Source organism: Ixodes scapularis, unplaced genomic scaffold (assembly GCF_016920785.2).
Source record: "Ixodes scapularis isolate PalLabHiFi unplaced genomic scaffold, ASM1692078v2 PGA_scaffold41__6_contigs__length_2269736, whole genome shotgun sequence".
Classification (NCBI taxonomy): domain Eukaryota; kingdom Metazoa; phylum Arthropoda; class Arachnida; order Ixodida; family Ixodidae; genus Ixodes; species Ixodes scapularis.
Window position 1 is genome coordinate 1,238,424 of NW_024609870.1, and position 24,268 is coordinate 1,262,691.

A 24,268-nucleotide genomic window follows, 5' to 3' on the forward strand; every position below is an offset into this window, starting at 1 on the left:
GCTTGCGGTTGAGCTTCTGTTTCTTCCATCGTTTAATTAGACTGCGGCGAGCCTCCCATAGATGGAGAAGCCTAGTGTCCACACATGGAGTGGTGGTGGACGTTTCAATATTTTTAGTGTGGGTTTGGACATCTTGGACGAGACGAGATACCCACTCTTGCAGAGTAAGCGGGGGGTGATCTGTCGTTTTCAGTCTCTTTTCTCGTTCATCTCGGAGTTTGGTCCAGTCGGTCAGGCGTGCCTTGCCGAGTTTGACTTTGTACTCTGCGCCGTATATAGCAGTGGCTAGAATGGCATGGTCGCTTCCCAAATATTCTCCGAGGTGCTCCCAGTCCGCGTGAGGGATGTGGCTAGTGATAGTTAAGTCTGGTGAGGTATCATTGGTGACGCTATTGCCCATGCGGGTGTGGGAGGCAGGGTTAGTTAGGAGGGTAAGGTCATTGTTTGCGATGAGTGCGTGCAAGGCATTACCGCGTTTATTGGAGTACGCATAGCCCCAGAGCTGGTGGGCCGCGTTGAAATCTCCCATTATGAGGAGAGGCTGACCTCCCGCTTTGTGGATAGCCTGCAGGAGTACGTTTTGGACACTAGGATCTTTACATTTGGGTCTGCAATACATATTTAAGATGAAAAGATTGTGGGCGTGTTTCTTGGCACGCGGGATGAGCTCGAGCAGGATTCCCAGCTGTTCTGTTTGTTGAAGAGCGTGTTGAATAGCAGTAATTCGTTTGCTAACCAGAGTATGAAGGTTTTTTCCGGTGTCTTCTCCGTACGTCACGTAGCCGGGAAGACGAGCGGGAGAATTGGTCTCCTGGAGTGATATGACATCCGGAGGAGAGGTAGATGCTGCAATGAATTGAGAGAGTGAACCGAACTTGTTTTTGAATCCGCGGCAATTCCACTGCCATATGGTGGTTTTGTGATGAAGAGCTTGATTATTATTCCGTTTTGCTGCCATCGTGGCAGGTGAGCTCCTCTTGATGAGGAGTGGGTCGGCTGTAAGGCTTCAAGTCACGCCGTGAGAGACGACCGGGAAGAGATGGGTTCTGAGCTTCGAGGTTATCCAAGCGCACGTTAGTTTGTTGCATAAGTTGCATAAGGGTTGCGAGTTGCTGAGTGATTTCTTAGAGTTGTGGGCTTAGTGCAGTCGGGGACTGGGAAGGGGGTTCTAACGGTTTCGAAGTGGGGCGTTCTATCTTTTTGCGTTTCTCGGGAGCGGATGGTGATTGTGTCGTTTGTCTGATTTCATTACGAAGGGCGCATAATTCTTCTTTCAGTGCGGCAAGTTCGGCTTTAAGTGTTGTATTCTCCTCTTGTAGACGTAAATTCTGCGTTTGGACTTGTTTAAGCATATCATTGGGTAGGGGAGGGGAACGAGCTTTGCGAGAGAGCGTCTGCGCCCAGCTCACCTGCGTAGATTGCTGAGTTTCTATTCGTTCCTGGGTGCTCGGTGTCCTTCCTCGGGTCTTGGAGCGGGACCGGGACCTCGAACTGCGGCGTCTCCTGTCCTGGGTCAAACGTGGGTAGCTACGAGATCGGGACCGGGCAGCGGAAGATCTTGATGAGGGGTCCCCTCGCTGGCCAGAAGGAGTTCTCGGTCTCCGCCTGCCGATCGACGTCTGTTCTTTTCGCCGGTTGACGGGCGGCAAAAAGCGCCCAGGGCAGGCCTTGCTCGCTGTGCGGTGTTCGCCGCTGCACAGAGAGCATTTCGGTTTGCACTCGTGTGGCTCCGCGGTAAGTAGGGCTTCGCAGTCCTTGCACGTCGGCACATCTGGCGGGTAAGGACAGGCGTCCGCGCGGTGGCCGGTTTGATGGCAGACGTAGCAGTAGGCGACGGTGCGTTTGTAGAGGAAGCACCTCGTTTCCACTCCGCCTACGTATATAAGGAAAGGGACTTTCTTTCCTATGAAAGTGATGAGGATGGTGTCTGAGTCCCCGAATCGGCGGCACGTGAGTGGTTCGTATCCAGGTGCTGAGATGGCCTCCAATAGTTCTTCGTTGGTGGCTTCCTTTTCTCTCGAGTGTATCACCCCTCTACACGAGTTGTCAGGGGAGATACCATATGACGCAATTGCGTAAGTAGTTTCACCAATAGTTAGTTTTTGGATCTTACTCAGCGCCGAGGCTGTTGATTGGTAGGGTGTGCTTGCAACTAGAATGTTCTGTTGTTCATTGACGCGTATTTTGATGTCTGCCTCTTGAGGACGTAGCTTAGCTTCTCGCATAATGCTGTTTGAAAGTACCATCGGGCTCACCTTGCTCAGCACGAGACCATTGCGAGGCCGGATCGCCAACTTAAAGTCGTCAGCAGGAAGGGGTGGAGGTTTTGGCTTGAGCACCGGGCGGCTGGGTCGAAGAGCCGTCTTTGGCGGCGATAGGTTGAGAGTTTGCGTGGCAAGGCTGGCTCGCGTCTTGCGGCGAATAGCCCGGCTCGTGACTTTAATCCAGGGTGCCATGTCGTGTTCGTCGTCGCCGGTGGTACTTGGAGGGTCTTGCAACATGCGCATGTCATTTTCTTCCTCTTCAGCGTTGGCGGTATGCGGCTGGTGGTTTCGATCAACGCCTGAGCAGGCCGCTGCGGACTCCATCACGAGCGATGTGGCCGCCGTAGTCAGGGCCCTCGCCTATGGCTTAGGGTTAGCGGGGCACCCCCGCTTCAAAACTGGAAGTGGCCAGAAAATAAAAATTGTGCGCTTACGACCAAGAAATCGGTATCCGCGTGCTCCTGGTGGCTTTGGGCACGCGATGCAAACGTTACTTAGCGTCTCTAAGTAAAAATTTCCGCAGGTATTGGTCCTTGTTCGCGGAGCCAATGTAGCTTCCATTCGATCACTTCAACACCTCTTCTTTCCAGCTAGTTTGAGTTCGCCACCGTTGCCGCCATGCATCGTGGGAGCTGTAGTCTTTCTGCACGCGCGACAACCAGTGTTGCCAGGTCTACTGATTTATCAGTAGATCTACTGATTTTGTTCCGGGTCTACTGATTCACTGAAATAAAATAAAATCTACTGAATTTTTTTTAACATAATAAAGTTTATTATTTGGCCCTTCAGTTCCCAGGATCGCCCATCAAAGGAAGCTCATATTCACCCATAATTAAAAAAGAAGCACTGGCTAGATGGCCCAGAAGCCCGTCCTATTCGAGGGACTTAGCCGTATATTCATCTATCTATTCACCCAGAAGCCCGTCGACGGTGACATCCGGGCCAGCGCCATATATGGGGAGAGTTTGGCCAGTCTATGATCTCGCCGCCGTAACATCCCTCTCCCGAGTGAGCCAATCAGCCTCTGCGGCGCAAAGCGAGAGGTGTGAGCGCATGCGCGTGAACTCTCGGCTGCTCCCAGCTGAACGGAGAGGGTCGCCATTTTCATTTATTCGCCCGGCGGAATGCATGGGATCCTCTGTTCTTTAGTTTTATTTGGCAGGCTCTGGCAAGAAAATTATATAATGTTATTCCTCGGTGGCTAAAAAAGCTAATGAATTAAGTTTCTTCACGTTTGAACGCAAACTTTGAGTCAGGCGAAGAAGAAATAAGCCCGTAGCAGACAACGCGTAGCCTCAACAGTGCTCCGCGCCGACAGCGTTGAGCCAAAAACTTTCCGCAGCCCAGTAAGGAAAGATGGCAGCCTGCAGAGGACTTCCATTGGACATGTACTTGCGCACTTCCCGGAACTTCTTGTTTTGGTTTAGTTTCAATAATAGCGACAGGTGAATGTCGCACTGTTGCCTTCATCTGTTGATCCCAAAAGTGGCTCAGACTCAATTTCAAAGAATAATACTCGAAATCGCCCACCAATAAATGCTGATAAAAAAAAAAAAAACATTCACGGTGCCATTTTACTTTGTCCCCCATAAGACAGGTAAACTTTAGTTGGGTACAAGTCAACGTTACTAAGCACTCAGTTGGAAAACTGCCATAGAGACTAGTCTGAAAACGTGTCCCCGATCTGTCCTCGAGCACCGAGCTAATGGCGAATGCAACGCCGCCATTTCTCCCGCAGCGGCCACCCCAGGAACTGCACGTGACGTCTATTTTGGCTTTAATCGTCCATTTTAGGCCAAAACAGATACAGCGGAAGGGGTTACAGGGGTGCCACCCCCGTCTCCCCAGTGGACGCGCCGCGTGTTACTACCGATGTTAAAATGCACCTAGGTCGGGACGCGCTACCTGAAAGCACCGCTGAGGCGTGGTTGTATAAAAACAATATTAATTCTTCCGCCGAGCTTTGCAAAGTAAAAATTTTAAAAAACATCACGCGTCCTAAACTTCAATAAATTTCATACAAAGAGAGTCTTTTCCGTTTGTTTTTAGGCAAAAACATGCTTTGTAAAAGCTCAAGCTGACCACAGTACAGACAAACGATAAAGAGTGGCGCTGTTGTCGTATTTAGCTCAGTCTCGGTGGACGCCAGCGGCCCAGGTTTCGACGGCGAGTTTCCCAACTGACTGTTCTAGTAACGTTGGTATAAGTGAACGAATGACTCGAGAACTGGTCTTGTTTTTTTTTTAATTTTTATTTGTGTTTATTATATGTTATTTGTTACTCTGTACTATTTCTTCGAAGTGTTGTTTAATGGAAATAGTAAAACATGGGCAAAACAAAGATTTCCTGAAATATACTGATTTTTGTGAAAATCTACTGACTTTTTGGGGATCAATCTGCTGACTTTTTTTTTCTCCGTCTGGCAACACTGGCGACAACCCTGCTGGAGGTCTGCGCGAGCGGAGCACGAGGCAGCATAAGCTCTCTCGTGAACTGCCGTCTGCCTCCTACGAACTACAGTTATGGCGGCGTCACGCATGCATGGAACGCTTGGTGGGATTGGTCTGTTACAAATTAGAAAAAACCGTGAGAGGAAAGGCATACACACCGCTGACTATCAACTTTCTGCCTTTAATACTTCGTCTTCCTTTTTCCTCTTTACTACAGCTAGTGATGAAAGCCATCCTTCATGTCCGCGCTATGCACCCATTAGGGTGGTATGCGGCTCGTGCCACGTAATTGTAATTGTTCAGCTGACCATATTCAAGTATATACCAACTAGCTCAAGTAAAACCTGTAGTACTGCTCATCTACAGCTGAGTCACCAGATGCCCACTGAGGACTTCCGGCTGTATAAACATATACACAACAATTTGCTTTCCTGGTGCGAGATGTTACGCGAATAGCGGCAATGCCCAAACTGTGTGGAATCGACCACCCGAAGCGACGCATCGAGCAAGCAAGGACGTTGATTTCGCGAGCATTCTGGTCGGCATAAAGGCAAAACTTGCCACTCTGCTGAGTCTTATACCCTATTCACACGAGCATAAAGGTCCCTTAAGCTAAGGGACCTTTATGGGCCAAAGGCGAATCAGTTCGCGATCCTCCGCGCGTGGCATGTGCTCGCGATCTATCAGCGCGGGCTGATTCGCCGATTGCAAAGGGACCTATGTTAAAGGTACCTTTATGCTGGCCGTGTGAATGGGGTATTATACCCACTTCACACGGCAGCGTAAAGGTACCTTTAGCTTAGGTCCCTTAGCTGAAGGTACCTGTAGTAAACGGCCTTCTTGATCGTACAATAAATATACGGAGCACTTTAGGTTGATATCAATTGCATTCCAGCTTAACCGCGAGAGGATCACGTGATAAATAATTATTCCTCAAAATCAGTTTGACGCGCAGTTTTTTTTTTTTTTTATTATTGTGTGCGAAATATCACATTTAAAACCGAAATATTATTTCTGTCTGCTTTTGCGGCACTTTACTTTTTTCTCTTGGTCTAAGGGCGCACCTAAATGAGTCTTGCTTTGAAATGTCCGACCCGTCTGGCCGCACTGGCCCTAAATGATCTGCGTTTTCGAGTTTGTATTGCGAGGTGGGCGACCTTTTTATGTTTAGCAGCTCCATTTTCTTGCAAAGTTCTCACTAAAGTAGCTATATAGTGTCCGGCAGAAAGGCACCACGACGGAGTCTCACAATAGACCCTTTCCGAAATTCAGTGCCATCTGGTGGCTTGTAAAGCAGTTTAGGTTTTGCCATATCAATGGCGGACATGAACTTGTATCGGCACCGTCACTTTCGCAAGTCAACAGCACGCGAGTAATTGTTCAGTGTGTTCTTTCTCGATCACTTTCCGTTCGACGGTGACCAAGAACCTGCATTCGGAACAAAGCTCCAACCCACTCAGATGCCTCGAGAAAATTCTATGCACCAAAGTGCTTTAAAGCAGATTGTGTGCCGCACACAGATTGACTGAATCTGAGTTATTAGAAATAAACGCTTACGTAGCTCTTGTGTTCCATTCCTACGTCGCGTCGTACTGACCCCCCGAATGTACAGGCCACGCAAGATCCGCTTAGGAGCATCTTCAATGTCTTCTTTTATCAGTCACTAGAAGGCCGCCATTGGTATGGCACAGATGCCGTTCCACTGATGATGATAGTGATCAAAGTGGCCAGACTGAATTTCGGGAAGGGTCTATTACGCCAGTCACACGATCGAAAGCGATGGACGACGACGAAGATAAAGGGTAATGGGCGGGAGAGTCGGGCGACTCGTCTACAACGTCGAAAAAGGCTCGCAGTTGTCCATTGCGTTCGGGTTCGTAGCAGGCTTAAAGCTTTCCACGCGCCGCCGCTGCTACCTGCTAGCTAGAGTATGCGTTCATCATTATTGTATTATTCCATCACATTTCTGTTCACAATAATTTCATAATTTGGTACTTATATATATTCAATTTGTTATAATGCATTAAACAAGATATATTTATATATCTGCGATATTATTTTGAGTTCGCGGGTCCGAGGCTACTCCCTGTAGCTGTTAAAGGTGTATCCACACGACGGACCAAATTGCTGTTTCGGTCCGCGGGCCGCGCATCACGTGATCTTACGTCACCGCTCTTTGAGGTCCGCCGGCGTTCCGGGGCCCGCGCTTCTATAAAATGCCAAGCGACTTTCTCGCCCGGACCTTGGCGGCGGACCGCGGCGTTTTTAGTATAATTGAAGCGCTAAGTCTGGCAACAAGCTGACTTTTGTTGTTTGGATTGGAATCCAAATCCAAAGTCGTTTTCTTTTGGCGCCAACTGTTGAAGACGAAGAAGACGAACCTTTTGTTGTGTGACGAGGCAACTTTTTACTTCATCGCGCTCATGGAGCAATTCCCCGCTCCGTGGGACAATAGTCGCGACGACTACCCAAATAATCATCTAAAGATGTCCCCATGCCTTTTTCGGTTCACTTAAGTCCTCCTCGTCCTCAATAGTCAACGCCAGGGCCACCGCGGCCAAAAGTCTCTTTCGTTCAACCTCCATCTTGGCTCCTTACAAATAGCCTCAAAGCAGCTCGCTGCATGCGTTTGGCGGAGCTGTGAGGTCGAGGGTTAGACCGGCCCGTTCGCTCTGACGTCTGCTCTTTTGGTCCGCCGTGTGGATGCTCATTGCAGCCGGGCGGCCCGCGGGCCGCGCGTCACGTGATCAATCGGTCCGCGGCCCGGTCCATCGTGTGGATCCTGTGGCCCCGGTCCATCGTGTCGACGAGCTCCGTTTAACACAGTACCTTCCTTAGCGAAAGGGACCTTTGTGCGCCGTGTGAACACGATCTCCAGCTTCCTTTACACAGGTACCTGGGCTAAAGGTACCTTTACGCTACCGTGTGATTTGGGTATTAAAGGGATACTACAACGAAATTTCGGCGCATATTTTTTGGTCTGCGTGTTCAAAGGACCAGTATCACATTGGACACACCAATGTCTTGTTAAAAAAAAAAAAGACACGGAAGGTAATTCTTGAACGAATTAAACGATTAACAAACAGGGCCCGTTTGCTCGGAGCGCGGTTAAGCGCTAACCGCGGCTCAAGTTAGCCGCAGTATCTAGGAAGGGGAATTCGAAATCACGTGAGTGGCTCGGTAGGGATGCGGGGAGCCACGCATGGCCCCGTCGCTTCGTTTGACAAAATGGCTGCGGCGTTCGCGATCGCATTGGTGTTTGTCTTCAAGGCCCGTTTGCTCCAAGCCGGTTAACTTTAACCGTGGTTAAAAGTTCACCACCCTTCCCTGCTAGGTACCTAAAAGTACCTAGCCAAGTTTGACGAGGGCTGGATGAGCGATAGCTCAATGTTTTATTATAGGGTGATAGCTGGTGTCACCTACTGGCTGTAGCACATATAAGTGGCTTCCGTGGGAAAAGTTTCCATAAAGGGGAGCCCAACAACGCGCGCTACCGGGTTTTTGGGACGCACCGCGGCATACATTTGAGCGGACAAATCTTTTGTTGCTCGTGGTACAAGGATTGAGTAAGGTAAAACTAAATTCACCCTTGTTTGAAAAATTTCTAAATGCTTGGCTGTCTGAATTGAAGAGAAGCCTCGTTGAACGATAAGGAAAAAGTGAGTAGTAAAAGGTGGGCTGTACACCGGCAGCATGGTTGGCCAGTATGTAAGAACTGTATAATATAACACCATCATAAATTGAAAAACCTGTAATTCGGCTCTAGTGAAAATAGACCTATTAGTAAATTTCCCAAGCATCGAGGAGAACGCTGCAAGGGTAATTCTACGGTGCGCGAGCGCTAGCCTTCCTCTTATAAAAGATTCGAAGTAAATAATCATAATAACGCTTTGACGAACGCGCGTGCCAGGCAAATTTTGTTTTAGATTTTTTGCTTTAGAACAATTACTACTGCAGACGTCAGCAGGTGCAACGTCTGTAACTACACTCGTAGCATGCACCTCGGTGTTTGGGAAATTTAGCAAGAGGTCTATTGGGACGCTGTCTGCTTTTGTGTGCTATCAATACCCGGCCGAGTCAAGGCAATCCACTTTCCAAAGACGTTGCCATGCCGACAGTTATCGCGTTCATTTGGGCTTAGGAATGGCCAGAATCAAGACTATCTAAAAAAATGCGGCGAGGTCATTGCTCATGCTTTGCCATTTAAGTGAGGTAAGGCAAAGCGAAAGCCTTCTGCACCATTCATTGCTGACTAACGCGCCCATATTGCAGCTACAACATATTAGTTTTAAAGCGAGCGGCGCTCACTCGCCGGGGCACCCGTACCGAGCCAGTCACGTGATTTTAAACTCCCTCTCCTACTGCGACTAACTTTAGCCGCGGTTAGCGCTTAACCGCGCTTCGAGGAAACGGGCCCTGGTGGGTGTCGCTAAAGCCTCGTTTGTAATGCCCATTGACAGGTAGTGACGATAACTGTCTCGCCTCTATACGTGGCTTGCACATGACGTCACTTCCGATGACCTGCAGAGAAAGGGGGAAGAAGGAGCTCCCCTCTTATCAAAATCCTCCTTTGTGCCTCCTGGATTAGCAAAGACGTCGCTATTCTCCTCCCATAAGTTTATAGAAGATTAACCTGTCACTCAAAATTCTTACAAAAGCAGCTTCCCTCTCCTCCTTTTACATGGTGGGCAAAAGTGTGCGATGTGACGTCAGTGCAAAACTTGACGTCATCCCGACAGCTCTACGGCCAGCACAAGAGAAGAGGGGAGGGAGGAACTCCCCACTCAACCGGACTCTCTTTTGTGCGTCCCAGACGTCGCAATTCTCCCTCTACAAGATTATAGAAGATTAAAGGGATTGTCCGGTCGAAACCGGAAGTACTTAAGTTCTTGCGCTCGTTACGTCGAGGGAGCCTTTATATAGACAAACATCATTTTTATTTTGATATATGATCTCCCGTTATTAATTAAACCTTTCATGATCATCTGTACGAAACTGCACCCTGAATTTCGCCAGTGTCAATGGCTGACATTCGTAGGTGCTGCGTGACGTCACAAAACGCAAAGGTTTGTCGGATGGTCGGGATAACAAGCGTTGGTCGGTAGATATCTTGTATTTTGTTTCGGATTATATAGTCTCCTAGGCAGTACCCTACTGAAATACGGTTCTTTTAATGCAGTTCCTAAGCACGTGCAAAAAAAGTCGCGCCTTTTAGCAGGATATTACTCGCAGACAGCCATAAGCTTCGGGCAAACGTATGCCGTTTCGCGCAAACACAACTGCGACGGACGCCGATCGAACTAGGGGCGCTTTCAAAGCAAAGGATGCAGATTTCGCCTCTGAAGCGGCACCTAGGTACACGAAGCGGCATCTGGATACACATTTCGGCGGATCCACTGGATCGGTGATGAGGCTGTGGGTCATTCCCTCAGAGGCGACGTCCGCGAGTCGAAGGCAAACGGCGAACCGTTCAAATGCATGTCGGACTCGTCACTTGACTTGGACGAGCTTGGTGATTCGTAGCTACGCTCCATTTTCACACGCGGGTCAAACAGATATCGGGCTGCACGAGTGCTAAATACAACTTCTCGTATCATTTCGAGATGACCAAGCTGTTGGTTTCGGTTTCGCTGCGTAATCAAGGTCTGTTCGATTTGGCCAGGATGTTATGAACTATAGTCGGTTACAAGTCAAGAAGGTAGCGGCAAATGCCCTCAAAGGGAATCTTTGCATTTCGACGATAGGTTCGCGGCATCAGGATGATTTTCCGTCGGGAGTCACTGGCGGCAGCGCGCGGTCGGTATACCGGTCATCTCGAAGACGAAGGCCTGACGATAGCGTCTTGGCCAAGACAATTATCTACCGTAACTTTGGCTTCAAGTTGAAGCGAGAATCGGCAAAAAAAAAAAAAAAGCCGATTCTCGATGTTTTTCTTAGGCCCGTTAGTGGGCGTCCACAGATACCAGCGGACAAAGCATGCAGTATTATGCTCAGCTACGGGGACATGCGAGTGCCAACGCACTAAATCCCAGACCTCTACAATGTATCGGAGTCGTCAATATGCATCCAAGAGCAACTGAAGGCGGAGACTATCAAGAGGGCAATGTGGATCCCACATATAGCATCAAAAAGAAACAATTTACGTGAGCCAATATTTCAACACTCACCACAGGGAGCCAAACCTACGCGAGCAGGTGCCTAAAACGCTTTTAGAATATCATAATCAAGCAAACTCCCACCCTCAGTTAGGATCTCACTTCCGCGTCCACCACGGGTACGTTATTATCATAATTGAGAGGAAATGCAACCTCCGTATCGGCATTACTGTTAAAGATCGTAGACATTTGAGCAAGCGCTGCGAAAAATGGCACCGCGAGCAGAGACGGACGAGGAGTTCTGCTATCGCCGTCTGCTCTTGTCGTCTGCATCTGCACGGACGCTGAACAGAGTCCGGAGCCGGCGCAAGATTTTGAGGAACTGGGTCTGAACTCGTTCAGAACTGGGATGATTCGAACGAGCCAGCGCAGCGGTCGTGCAACTTACGGTTGAATCGAATGCACCAGTTCCTGCACTGCTGCACTAGTTCAGCCAGTTCAGGCGAATCGAAGAGACCTAAATTGACTGATCCGATTTGGGCGAGGAGTGGGTGGACGTAGTTTAATATCGTTGGCACAGCATCACACCTCAGCTTACGAGCCTTCTGTCCGCTGAGAGCTCAGCTCGTAGCTTTCTTCTGCGAGACGATTGCTGCATAAGCAGGATCTCGATCTGGACGGGAACCCAGTCCGTACGCACGACGACGATCCGCTTTGCTCGTCACTGCACGTCTCGCGGAAAAGTGTGGAACGTCATGTCTTGGCTCGCATGTGCTGCCCGGTGGTTGTGGCACCCAACCGCGCAACAAAAATCTCACCCAACCACGAAACAAGTCCAGCACAACAACAAAAACGAAGCACGCTGAAGCGTTCACTCGCAGGCAAACAACGAGACAAAAATGCTCGCTTTGTGTTTTGTGACGTCAGAGCTTCAATGTTGCCAACGAAAGCAGCGTTTACGCTAGAATGCGATATGAGCACTATAAATTCAATTACTCACGCAGAGGGGCATATAAAATTCGGATATTGCACGTACGATGCTTCTCGAGGCAATAACAATAATATTCAATTGTTTTCTCGAATACAAAATTTGACCGGACAATCCCTCTAACCCGTCACTCAAATTCACACAAAAGCAGCTTCGAAATTAGTTGCGGTGGCCCGATCGCTGGCGTGCTTCGAACGCTTCGGTAGCTGGAACGGCTAGGGCATCCTGACGACGTCAGCTTCGCCGCAGCTTTGCTCATCCCGAGACAGACTACGTCACGATTGCGCCGGATGTGACGTGCTCTTCACTGGCTGCTCTCCAAGAGCTTGCCAGAGAGGGCCATTTGTAACTAAAAATACAGTCATCAGGCTAAAAATACAAGCGCGCGATTGTCATGTATTCCTTTAGTTTAGTTATAGTTTATTTCTGAGGGCCGAAAAACCGGGTTTCATTTTCTCGATCGAACCCGGTAGTCTTCATTGATGCTCTAGTGCACCTGTAAGCGCACCAACGGCAGTTTTTATGAGATGTGAAGGTTTACAGAATGCCATTTATACTTTATTGTTGTTGCTTCTCGCTTTGACTGAACCTGTTGTCGCTTTCGCAGAGACGATCCGTGTTCAGGACCCGAAACAAGACATCCAACAAGATTACGAGCCCAACACTCTGGTGACTTGGTTGTTCGAGAACACCGCGAACAACTCGCTGCTCCACTTGGTCGTGCGGGGAGCAAGGCTGGAAGCCCTCCAAGGAGAGTTCCTCATCATCGGCTCCGGTATGCTGGAAGCGGCAAGATCGCTTTTTCTCGTTTTGTTTTAAAGCTGTCAATTCCTTTTAACAGACCCCCCTAAGGCCACGGGTCCGCTTGCTAGAAAGAGCGCTGAGCAGTCCCAAGTCGAGTTTTGACTCAAACGGCGAGCAGTCTCAGCTAAGACAGAGCGCGATGCGCCGGTTGAGTCACGTGCTCAAAGCGAAATCGGCGCAGTCTTATCCTAGTCCGAACTTGAGCTTGGTACTACAACGGCCCAAGGCTGTTTTCTGCCACGTAATTGCTAATTCTACAGCTTCTCACCATTTAGCAACCTCAGCGGTATGAACAATGCTTTTGACGCTGCAAAGGTGCGCGTCAATAATGACGCCACGGAATGAATGTCAGAGCCCTAATTCGCGTGATGAGCTTCTGCTCGCGATTTTTAATTGCAACGCCGTTCGGGCTACCAAAAGAGTGCAGACCGAGGCTGTGGTGCTCGACGTCCAAGCTCCAAATCGGAAGCAAAATTGAACCACGTAAATAAGAATAAAGCTCGAGGTACACGTAAGCGCTTCTTATCAGTTGTGAATGCGAAAGCATGCAAGCCGCTCGTCCGCTCCCTTTGTCGTCTGGTCGCCCGCTCCCTTTGTCGTCTGCTACGTACTAACGCGCGAGCGCTTCGGGATCTCGGAGGCCATGGCGCAGCGGCCAATGGGAGCCCCGTCGACGCGCGCCGCCAATGGAACCGAAGGCGAATCGCTCTATTGGGATCGCGGCGGAAACTAGGAACCGTTTTTGCGCTTCAAAGTGATGACGTCAGCTCGCTATATGAGACAGTTAATGGTTTCGCATTAATGACAATTCGGCGATTGTCACCAGCTGCAAAATATCAACATCTCCGTGTATCCACTGTTTACAACGAGCCAATGTATCCGAGACTCCCGTCAAAATTGCGAGTCTTTAGATGCCTACAATTGCCTATCACCGTACTTGTCGTGTCCACGGTGCGCATACACTTGGCGTGGTCTACGAGCCGCTGTCGTTTGAACGCGGAGATGGTCGTTTGAACATGCAGGCGGAAGTTTTAATGAGAAGATGCAACGTGGTATGGCTGGTCCGAACCACTGGGCGACTCTCCCGAATTCGTGTTAAAATAATCTAAATCAACCTTACGCCTACAAGTGTCCCTGAATTTACTCCAAAGTGATTCCGTCACAGACGGTCGTGGTCGGACGGCGTCTATATTCCCTTTCAACTTCCGTCCGGGCGCAGCGGATGTTATGAGCCATTAGAGCCAATCCATGACTGTGCGAGTTTCCCATGACCTTTGAAAAGAAGCGTAGTCATGTGCTGTGTTCACAGAACTAATTTGGTTGGGTCGGCTCGTAGCCTCCGCTTCGGCTGGACGTAAGATTGATGGACTGACTCCAGCGTCCGAACAGCCTAGTGGCCTGAGCAGCAGTACACCGTCAACAAGTAATAAATATATCGAGTAATATCAAACAACACTATATTCGTAAAAAAAAAGCAATATATGCTTGTTGCAGGCGTGTTATAGGGCAGATGGACTGCGTGCACACCGGAATAAAAAGTGTCTCGGTGCTTGAATGTCCGAAAAAAAAAAAAGAAAAAAAAAACGGAGAATAGTTTTCCTTTTTTCGTGGCACCTGTATCTACGTTGTCCTTGGATGTCCGTTTCATGTCCGGAGATGAAACGGAGTGTGCTTTTCCCTTTTTCGTGGCACCTATAACCGCGTTCTCGGACGGGTATGACCGGCAGGAAACACGTGAAAGCTGGTCTTGACAGCTTTCTCGGCTTTTGTGTTGCAACCCCAATCGCGGCGTTTTGGCGAGAAGGCAGATTTCTACCCAGACAACGTAGCAATGCCCAGAGCGGATGTGAGCCAGAAGCACCACCGCCGCGGCGTAGCGAAATTGAGTTGAGTCGATGTATACTCACCAAGGATCGAGGCCGCAACATCTCGGTATCCAGCCCGATGTTCTACCTCGACGTCAGCTCGATGGCTTTCTGCATGCACCGGCTAAGGTGTATGCACTACGTCTCCTACATACTACAGTTACCGCCAATACTATTCTTACTACTTGGCGGCGTTGTAGGGCAAGGTGAAGTCAGTTAATCAAGATTATCTTCTTCGCTCACCGAAACAACTAGAACGTCTTCTTGACAAATTAGAACGAACACTCATTAAATGCAGCAATTCATGCATCACGTAACAATGAAGATAAGGGTCGCTGATATTGTTTGTGCGTTCCTTCCTCCGTGTGCTGATGCAGCAAAAGATGGTGGTTTCGGTGCCACGCTGCCGCACGAATTGACGCTATGGTCATGACGTCTCGTGCTGCGCAGGCGACGCTTCGGAGCTCCTGGAGAGCTCTCGGGCAGCGGTGCTCACGAGAAGCGTCGATCCCGGAACGCAGCTCCAGTTCCGAGTGAATGGTCCCGACGCGTACGTCATCCTCTTCATGGGAGACCGCCCGGGCAAAGAAGGCCCCCGTGCCACGGAAGACAAGTCCCTCTACCTGGAGTGGTCGCGAACCGGTACGGGCAAACATATTTTTGCATGCGGCTTATTATCAACGCCTTTTATGGATTGGCACGCTAATGCATTCGGGGACTGAATTTCATCCGAAAAACGTTTCGCTTAAGCTTAACTAGAACACGCCTGCCAAGGAAACAAAAGAATACATACAGCAGGCAATGCATAAGCACACGAAGCGCATAGAAGCATACTCAGTTTCGTGCACACGTGTACAACTTACTAAACAAGTCTTAATGAGTATCGGCGTTAAAGGAGTTTGAGGAAAGCAGAAATTACTAAATTCCAAAGTAATTGAGTAAATTACTAAATACTGTAAAAATTATCGAATCACTTTTGAAGTTTCTTTTTTTTTTTTAAATATATTTTAGCAAAAAAATTACGCGTTTTATCCGTTAACAAAGTCTCGTTAGCCTAAGAGAAAGACGACCACTTTGCCTGAAGGTTCTGTTTCTGCTTACCTTTGTGTGTGTGTGTGTGTGTGTGTCTTTTTAGGAATAGGAAGAGTTTGTTCTTAAACTTTCTATGTACATTGTGGGTGTATGTTGTTTCTACTTTGAAGTTTAGGTCTGTTTGCGCTTAGCTTTGCAGACTTTTCTTTTAATTCGAAGCTTTTGAGACTTGCGCATCATAAGTTCGACAAGGCAAGGTTAACCCAAAGAGATCATCTGGATCTCAAGCGAGGCAACCGGCTCGTTCCCTTCGGTTTCCCTCCTCTCCCCTCCTACCCCCAACTCTTTCTCTAACACTGCTTTTCTAACAGGAGCTCCCAGTCCGTCCTTTCTCTCACGCGTTTTCCCTAGAGAAAAACAAAAACCTCAAAATTCACTTTAAAAAAAATAAAAAAGGAAGGTAGCACGCAATTTTTCAAGTACCAGACGGTGCGATCCGCAACTGGAAGTGACATTTATTGCATAGCGGAAATTTTAAAGATGTAGAGAGAGCGAACGCTACCTTGCGATTGTCAAGGGTTGGTATGAAAACGGGGTTTTAAGGCGACTTCAAAAAAGTTAAAAATTATAATTTTTTTTTTATGCGCGCACTTTTTGTGTTTTTGAGCTTTGGGGCACGAATAAACCTCCAGCACTAATCTCGCGGTGACTCAGGCCCACTTGATAACACACTTCCAGAGCAACTTCGAGTTCCGCGTCCGGTTCCAACTAACGTTCAGACCCTGAAAAGTCAGCTTTCTCTCTCGAGTCTATTCCTTCTTTGAGAGTACCAGCTGGCCTTGCGATCTTTTCTTTCTTTTCTTTTTGTGGGCGCGAAAATGTTTGTTGATAATAAACAAAATCTACTACATTTTGAAAGTAATTTGTAATTTAAGTAGAAATTACTCAGAAAAAGTATTTAAAATGAACTGCTAATTACCGAAATAAAAATGTAATTGAATGTTGCTAAATAGTTGAACTCCGGTAAATTGAGTATGTACAAGTCTGGTTTTGTGCATTTTCCCAAGCGGTGAAGAAAGAATCGAACCCGATTCCTTTGTTCGGCGCCAAGGTGAGGAAGCGATCGGGATGGCTCAAGGGCGCCTGCGACAGCAGGCGACATTTGGTGCGCGCAGCTCGCTTCCAAATGACGAACCACGATTTGTCACAATGTTGCCGGTCCTGATCGATTTTTCTGATAAACCTCGAAAGTAGTGTGTGCAAAGAATCCGAAACAACCCAAAGCATTACGTAACAAAACATAACCGATCACAACGCACGTATAACGCATGCACTGCACATTCTGTGCTCCTCGGGTTTATCCAAATCATCGAGAAACATTTTGATATCTTATTAACATCAATTGAGCGCATGGGCAGGGCTCGGTGCCCGCATCTTATTCTCTAGCAATGTAGTCAGACGTCTGAAGTTAAAGCAAGTGGGCAGGCGAGCTGGTTTAGGATAGACTAAGCAACCCTGGAGCGAGTGGACAAAGAAAGGACGGACAGACGGACAGACACGAAACTCGAAGTTACGTGCCTGTCCGTCCCTTTTCGTCCCCTCGCTCCAGGGTTACTATGTCTATAGAAATACGTTCGATATAATACCGAGTAATTTTTTACTGTCCAGTTGACATTAAAATAACCCGAGAAGTCTTCGATGTTAGAGCGACGTCGGGACCCATAAAATACGCGTTCTGACGAAATGTCGAGGCTGTACGACCAGTCGCAGATTACTCTGGTCTGGTTTGAACTGCAAACACTATTTCGAGATTCGGACTTGTATCAGACGTACTTGTCGAATGCATGTTTATGTTCAAAGTGTGTCTCGGTAATTTGATTGTTTGTCTTAATTGTTCTAGACATCGGAGGTGAGCAGAAGGAGCCACGGCCGTTAAACAACATATCGGAGAAGAGTAAATCACTGTGGAAGGAGGCAGTGCTCCTGTGTGTGGACGTGGTGAGTTTGCGTCGAGGAGGCGCCCTCCTTGAGAGGCGCATTCTTTATCCTGCACTTTTTTGATTCCTGCTCGAAAGGTCTTGATGAGTCACTCGCAGACTCAACTCATGTTGCCGGGACGACCGACCACTTTGTTTGTTTGTATCCGGACAACTGTGGTCTAGGAGTTCATCCCAGAGGAGGCAATACCCTAGACGGTGAAAGGCGAAGAATGCGGTCCCGCCTCCATCCTGCGCTCTTTGCCTTCCGCCGTGCTTTTGCTACGCTGGCGACGGAGTCTTATCAAAGGCAGAAAGCTCACGCTAGAGGCGGACCATCTGCCGCACTCTCACCGCCTCTATTGATAGCAGGGTTTTCCATCTGACCTACAAGCGTCCAGCATAGACACTGGTCGAAAGGTCAACTTTGAGGCTTTTCACCGAACAACGTTGGGTCCTGTACAACCTGGGCCCTGCTCTGTCCACGTGACACACACAATTCAGTTTTACTATCAGAAGCTGTAGGTATGCTAGTTGGTATAATATATCATGTCATATCATGGCATTGTGACAGCGCTTGGTTTTTGTGTGTTCCTTATCCTTTGTGCGCTGTTACGTGCAACATGCTACCTACCAGAAGTTGATCGGCAACACCGCCTAGACACAGGACCGCACTGCTGCGCGTAAAAAATCCAGCACTGCGGCCATGTTATCTTTTTTTTTTTTTTTTTTAATGCGATAGCGTTTATGAAATTGTGCCGCAAAAAATCCGGCGTCGGCGTCGGTGGGACCATGAAATCACATAATGCAACGCGCGCGACCACGTGTGACGTCTCGCGTGCGACGTCACACGTGGCTGTGATTCCATGACCCTATCAACCCGCTAAATTTGGAGGAAAAATTTTCGTATAAATCTCGCGGAAAATTTTCTAGCCTATGTTAGCAAAAAAGTTTCCCGCAAAGTTTGGCCGACAATTTTCTGCTAAGTTTAGCTGGTCAATAGGGCCATGACGTCACGTGACACGTGACGCTACAGACTAGACCCCGCATACACGCTTGCACGGCTTGAGAACGAGCGGGGGTTTATATGAGAAGGCTTTGCGAACGGGGCCCGGTAACGTTCCACTTTTAAAGGCGAAGCTTAGAGGGATGCGGAAACAAAATTCTGGAGCTCATTTCTTTGCTTCAGCATGACGTAGGTATCAGTAGAACCTCAGAAACATTAATATTTCGTTGGAAAATGCAACAAAACACATTTTAGACGGAAATAAACGCAAAGGAAAAAAATTCGTTGGTTAGGATTTATAAGGTTCCGCGTTTTCGGATAAATCCGAGAAACTCCCCAAAAACAGCCGCCGGTAAAATGTTGGTCAATATCGGCTTTATCCGAGAAACTCCGAATTTCGGAGTTACCTCCAACCCCAACTCTCCCCCCCCCCCCCTTTCCTTTTTTTAAATTTTATAAAGATTTTATGGGTTGCATTAAAACTACTAGTATGTTGGCAATTGCTCATTCGAAACATAAACATATAAAAGATTGACGCAGGTCAACCCCTTTTCTAAATAAAGTGGGAAAAATCGCTTCGCGATAACGGTGTTGCACAGTGCAAGGCCTGCGTGAGAAGTGTCTAAACTCTCGTAGCACTACCGCTATTGAATCATAACGACCACTTAACCTAAATATTTAATTCTATGTGAGCCTTTCTCTGTGTCTGTCAAGAGACTGTTGAACTCCTTTCCGAACCCGCACAGATGTGGGCGAGCTTTTCTCCGGTGAACTTTTCTCCAAGATTCATACTACAAACCATACATTTCAGTATCTAGTCATGTTCCCTGACGACTGTAGAGCTTGGAAAATAGGGCAGGACGCTTTAATTAAAACTAATATGCACGTGAATTTATACACTGCAGGCCTTATTATTCACTCAATTGATGGCAGAGGGATGTCTTCCCTCTGACTGGAAGGTAGGAAAGGTTATCCCAGTATTCAAGGACGGTGGTCGTTCGGTGTCCTCGAACTACAGACCCACATCGTTAACTCGTATTCCGTCCAAACTTCTTGCACATATAATTTCTACTCATGTCATTCCTCATCTTAATGAAAGCCGCTTCTTTTTTGATCATCAACACGACTTCTGGAGAGGCTTTTCTTGCGAAACCCACTTACTAGAATTCACCCACGAAATACATGCAATCTTCGAAGCTCATCTTCAGACCGACGAGATATTTTTAGATTTCTCGAAGGCCTTTGATCGGGTTCCGCACTTTCATTTACTAACAAAGCTCTCCGTTAACGATAGCGTCATTTAATGGATTCACAATTTTTTTGTCTTCCCGGGTACAGTTTTCAGCCGTAAACAACCTAGAATGTGGCTTATACAACGTTGCGTCTGGAGTTCCCCAAGGCTCGGTTCTCCAAGGCTCGGTTCTCGGCCCTCGACTTTTCCTCATTTTTATCAAACATCTTCCTCACACCATTTGTTTCCTCAAGTGCGTCTTTTCACAGATGACTGTGTGTTGTACCGCCAAATCAATTCACCTGATGACCACCTCCTCTTACAGAATCACTTAGCGACCATAATGAATTGGTGCTCCGACTGGCTTATGTTTCTGAGCTACTCAAAATGCAAGCTCGTCCATTTCACCCGCAAGCGCTCCATTTCATCATGCACACTTTTTTCTGGCGCTCAACCCATTGAAGCTGTCTCATGATATAAGTATCTTGGTGTGCACCTTGAATCTGACTTATCATGGACCTGAACACATCAAATCCATTACACTCGCCGCTTGAAAAACGCAGGGTTACATCAGGCGTTGCTTTCACTCTACTCCGCCGACTCTTCGCCAATTAGCATATCAAACATTCGTGCGACCAAAGCTTGTATACGTCGCTGCCCTATGGAGCCTTCATCAAACTTGCCTTGTCCCCCAGCTTGAAGCCATTCAAAATCGTGCCGCTTGCTACATCCTCTCTAAATACGATCGCACCGAAAGCGTGACGGCTATGAAGTCCCATTTGGGCCTAGCTTCATTAGTCACGCGCCGTAAATGTTCACGACTCTGCCTTTTTCATAAAATATACCACTATCATCCGGACATCAAAGCAAATCTCATTGCAACCTTCTCCCTGGTCTTCCCGCAGATTAACAACCAAAACTATGTGCAACGGATCTCTGGATCAACTAACGCATTTATTTACTCATATTTTTCACTAGCGATTTCCGAATCGAACTCTCTATTGGAGAACTTAGCCTCGACCATGTGCCCTGACGCATTCCGCGCTTGTTTAGTGTTGCATCTCGGAGAGCAGTTATTTGCCTGTGTGTGTTTTTCTTTTTTCTATGCTCCATGTTTGCAGTAATTGATTGTGCATGAGTGCGTGTTACTGATCAATTGTGTTTATATTTGCTTTGTTTAAACCTCTTGCGCGTATTTTTGCTTCTTTTTTTTTTAGCTCAGTGTTTTTTTATTGTGACTCAAATGTGAACGATCCCTTATGTAATGTCCTCGAATGAGGACCTTCAGAGGGTAAATCAATGAAATGAAATGATAGATGTGCATAAACGTTCGAGTATGATGCTATACATAAATTCCACGTAAGACTTGTATGAAACGGCTAGAAATAATACATATGCACAAATGCACTGAAAATAAGAGATACTATATAAGAACAACAAGGTTTTAATGCAGTGTTTCCGCCTTCAGGCTGTCAATGCGACGGGTGCGGTCGTCCAGCAGCTAAGTGTACCTCACTGTTGCAGTGGGCATGTTTCTTTTATTTTTCGCTCGCAAACGCTCTGCCGCCTTCAGCCTATGAGATCTTCATCTCATCAATGTCAAAGTGATGGCGAATCGGGAATCCCAGTCTTGATTAGATCATTAAAGGCGAACGCAGTGCTCCACAAATTGTTACCTGAAATTCTAAAATTTTTCCTTGTAGCAAAAAAAAAAAAAAAAAAAAAAAAGTGATTAAGAAGGCACACATTTTCAATGGGAAACGTAGAAAAAGTCGTTGGCACATGCGTGCTCTTTAGACGACTCAGCAGTATGCAGATATCGGTTGGGTTATTATTAAACTACTTTGCAACAAACCCAATGAAACGTTGCTTTGTTCCTTCTCTTGCATGCATACGAAACCCGTCGTGAAGCAGGATCGCTCCACCTCTCCGTTCTAATCCCCTCCATGTTCGGGAAACAAGTCCGATTTCGAAAATTGTAGTTCTCAATTTTCCCCAACATTTGCCGTTCGGGACCGAAACCAACGTTTGCTTCAGTCTCTTCACCCTCGATCAACGATGCTGACCCTGTAGGGGCCTTGCCAGGCTGACCCGGACAGAACAAAACATTTCTAGGGGACGAACTAGGGTGCCTACATGTTTAGGCCGCTCCGCAAGCGGAGCGGAAACATGTAGGCACCCTAGGACGAACCATTGGGTGACGGGTAGCCACCGTGACGAATCATCCTATGGCCAACCTTCTGCTGTGACGAACGGGCCTGTTACCTGTCGCCTTGTGACGAATCGCCATGTGTCGAATGGACCGCATCCCACTTTTAACCACCTGCATGACATTCTTAGCACGGAAGCGCCAGTGTAGTACAAAGATGTATGTTTCCTTTATGAGAGCGCAGCTCTAACCGCTCATTCACACTGGAAGCGGATCCGCGTTCGCAAAGCGGTTGCGAACGCGGTTGTATAAAGATCCAGTACAATTGCACGCGCACATGATGTCATCGAGTGCGCGTGCAATTGCACTGGATCTTTATACAACCGCGTTCGCAACCGCTTTGCGAACGCGGATTCGCTTCCAGTGTGAATGAGCGGTAAAGCGCGATCCAAACCAACGCTTCTTTTTGCGCCTGTAGGTCGTGCGGCTGCGGATGTGACGCATTTTCGTGACGTCGCGCCGCTTCTTCGCTCCTTCCGGGCGCGCACATGACTTCTTCTCAACGCGCACAAAAACGCGCGGTGACGTAGTAGGACGCTCCTGTGTCCCGGCCAATTGGTGGAGGGCAAGCTAGTTCCGGCTCCGCGTTTCTCGCCGTCTGGCTGCCCTCTCCTTCCCCCTTTTATTCTCTTCCAACATGACAACGCGATCTCTCTCTCTCTCTCTCTTTCTCTCGCCGTCTGGCCGGCCAGTCTGTCGCAGTTGCACTTTGCTTGTGCGCTCGTGCCTGCGTGCGCGCTTGCCTGAAGTTTCGCCCGTCCAAACCAAAGCGCACGGTTCTGACTCAGAAAGCGCGCCCGGAAACAACAAAAACGCCACTAAATGCGTCACATCCGCAGCCGCACGACCTACAGGCGCTAAAAGAAGCGTTGGTTTGGATCGCGCTTAAGGGCGCCCGTTTGCGGCTTCAGCGGCGTCGCCGTGGGCGTAACTGCGTGCGTTGCATTATGGAAATAATACAACCGGGCGTTTCGTTATGGAAAATTTCCCCACTAAATTTAGCGGAAAAACTTACGCGCTAGATTTAGCGGAAAAATTTTTCGCTAAACTTAGCGAAAACATTTCTCCGCTAGCGGAACAAATTTCCTGCTAAACTTAGCGGAAAAATTTTCCCCTCGAAATTTAGCGGACAAATTGCCCACTAAATTTAGCGGAATCTTTTCCCGTTAAATGGGAGGGAAGGGTACGAAGGGGGAGGAGGGGCATACCCTCCATTCCATACCCTCCGCCATCTCCACCTCAAAGGCTGCGCTCTTATTCGGCAAAACAGAGAATTGTAAACGTCGGCGTCGCCGTCGGCATAACCCCGCTAAATTTAGCGGGAAAATTCACATCACGTGGCCTCCACACCAATTCGATTCTCTGCTAAGTTTAGCGGGGAAATTGAGTTTCTCCGTTAGATTTAGCGGACAAATTGAGTTTCTCCGCTAGATTTAGCGGGAAAATTCACGTCACGTGACCTCAACACCAATATTCAATTCCCCGATTTGAGCGGAGAATTGAATTGGTGTTGAGATCACGTAACGTCAATTTTCCCGCTAAACCTAGCGGAGAAACTGATTTCGTTTATAGGTGACGTGACACCAAGTCATATGCCGTAATTTTCCCCGCTACATTTAGCTGTAAAACTGAATTGGAGGAGGAGGGGAGAAATGGATGGAGGAGGAAGAGGAGCAGGAGACGAGGAGGGGAGGAGGAGAGGGTACAGAGGAGGAGGAGGGGCACACCCTCCCGTCTGTACCTTCCACTCCTCCTCCTCAAGAGCTGAGCTCTAATTTCGCATTACGGTTTTTTTCATTACCCATTACGCACTACGCATTTACGCATTACGCATTACGCATTACGGAGATTTGTAAACGTCTTTCATTTTTTCTTTCTAGCACAGCACTGATGACTCCGTCTGGAAAGCTACCAAGGCTGCGATTCAACAAACATTCGCGGAAGCCGCCAACAACTACGTGAAACACCTGCCCAATGTTCCGGACCAGAAAATTGAGTGAGTTCGGTTCCACTGGCAACTGGCAAGGAATAGGATAGTAAAGAAAGCGCAGGCAAGCTAGTGAATTAACTACATAGTTTAATTAACTCCGAGACTGGGAACACATTACAAAAAAAATTCGGCAGAGACATTTAAGACTGCTTACGTGTAGGCATGTGAAAGCATTCGTACACGCAGCGCATTCCTACAAGCAGCACGCCACGTCTTCCTTTTTCACACGACTCTCTGGCGGTGACACCACGCTGCCCCACTGCGCAGGCGCGGTGAACCTTGCCGGCTTCACGACTGCTTCCGTGACGAGCATCTTTGTTAATTGCTGAGCTTTTCTTTGTGTTTTATTTCTGAGGCG

General features: G+C 47.9%; 1 protein-coding gene across 2 annotated transcripts in view; it reads left to right on the top strand.

Annotated features, from left to right (window-relative positions):
* The window catches only part of LOC8043048, a 130,683-nt gene that overhangs the window by 62,591 nt on the left and 43,824 nt on the right, over positions 1 to 24,268 (top strand). For both annotated transcript variants that reach the window (XM_040214723.3, XM_042293065.1), the window contains exons 4-7: positions 12,405 to 12,572; positions 14,917 to 15,108; positions 17,399 to 17,496; positions 23,801 to 23,916. In XM_040214723.3, the coding sequence (XP_040070657.2) occupies positions 12,405 to 12,572; positions 14,917 to 15,108; positions 17,399 to 17,496; positions 23,801 to 23,916 (574 nt within the window). The remainder of the gene's footprint in view (positions 1 to 12,404; positions 12,573 to 14,916; positions 15,109 to 17,398; positions 17,497 to 23,800; positions 23,917 to 24,268) is intronic.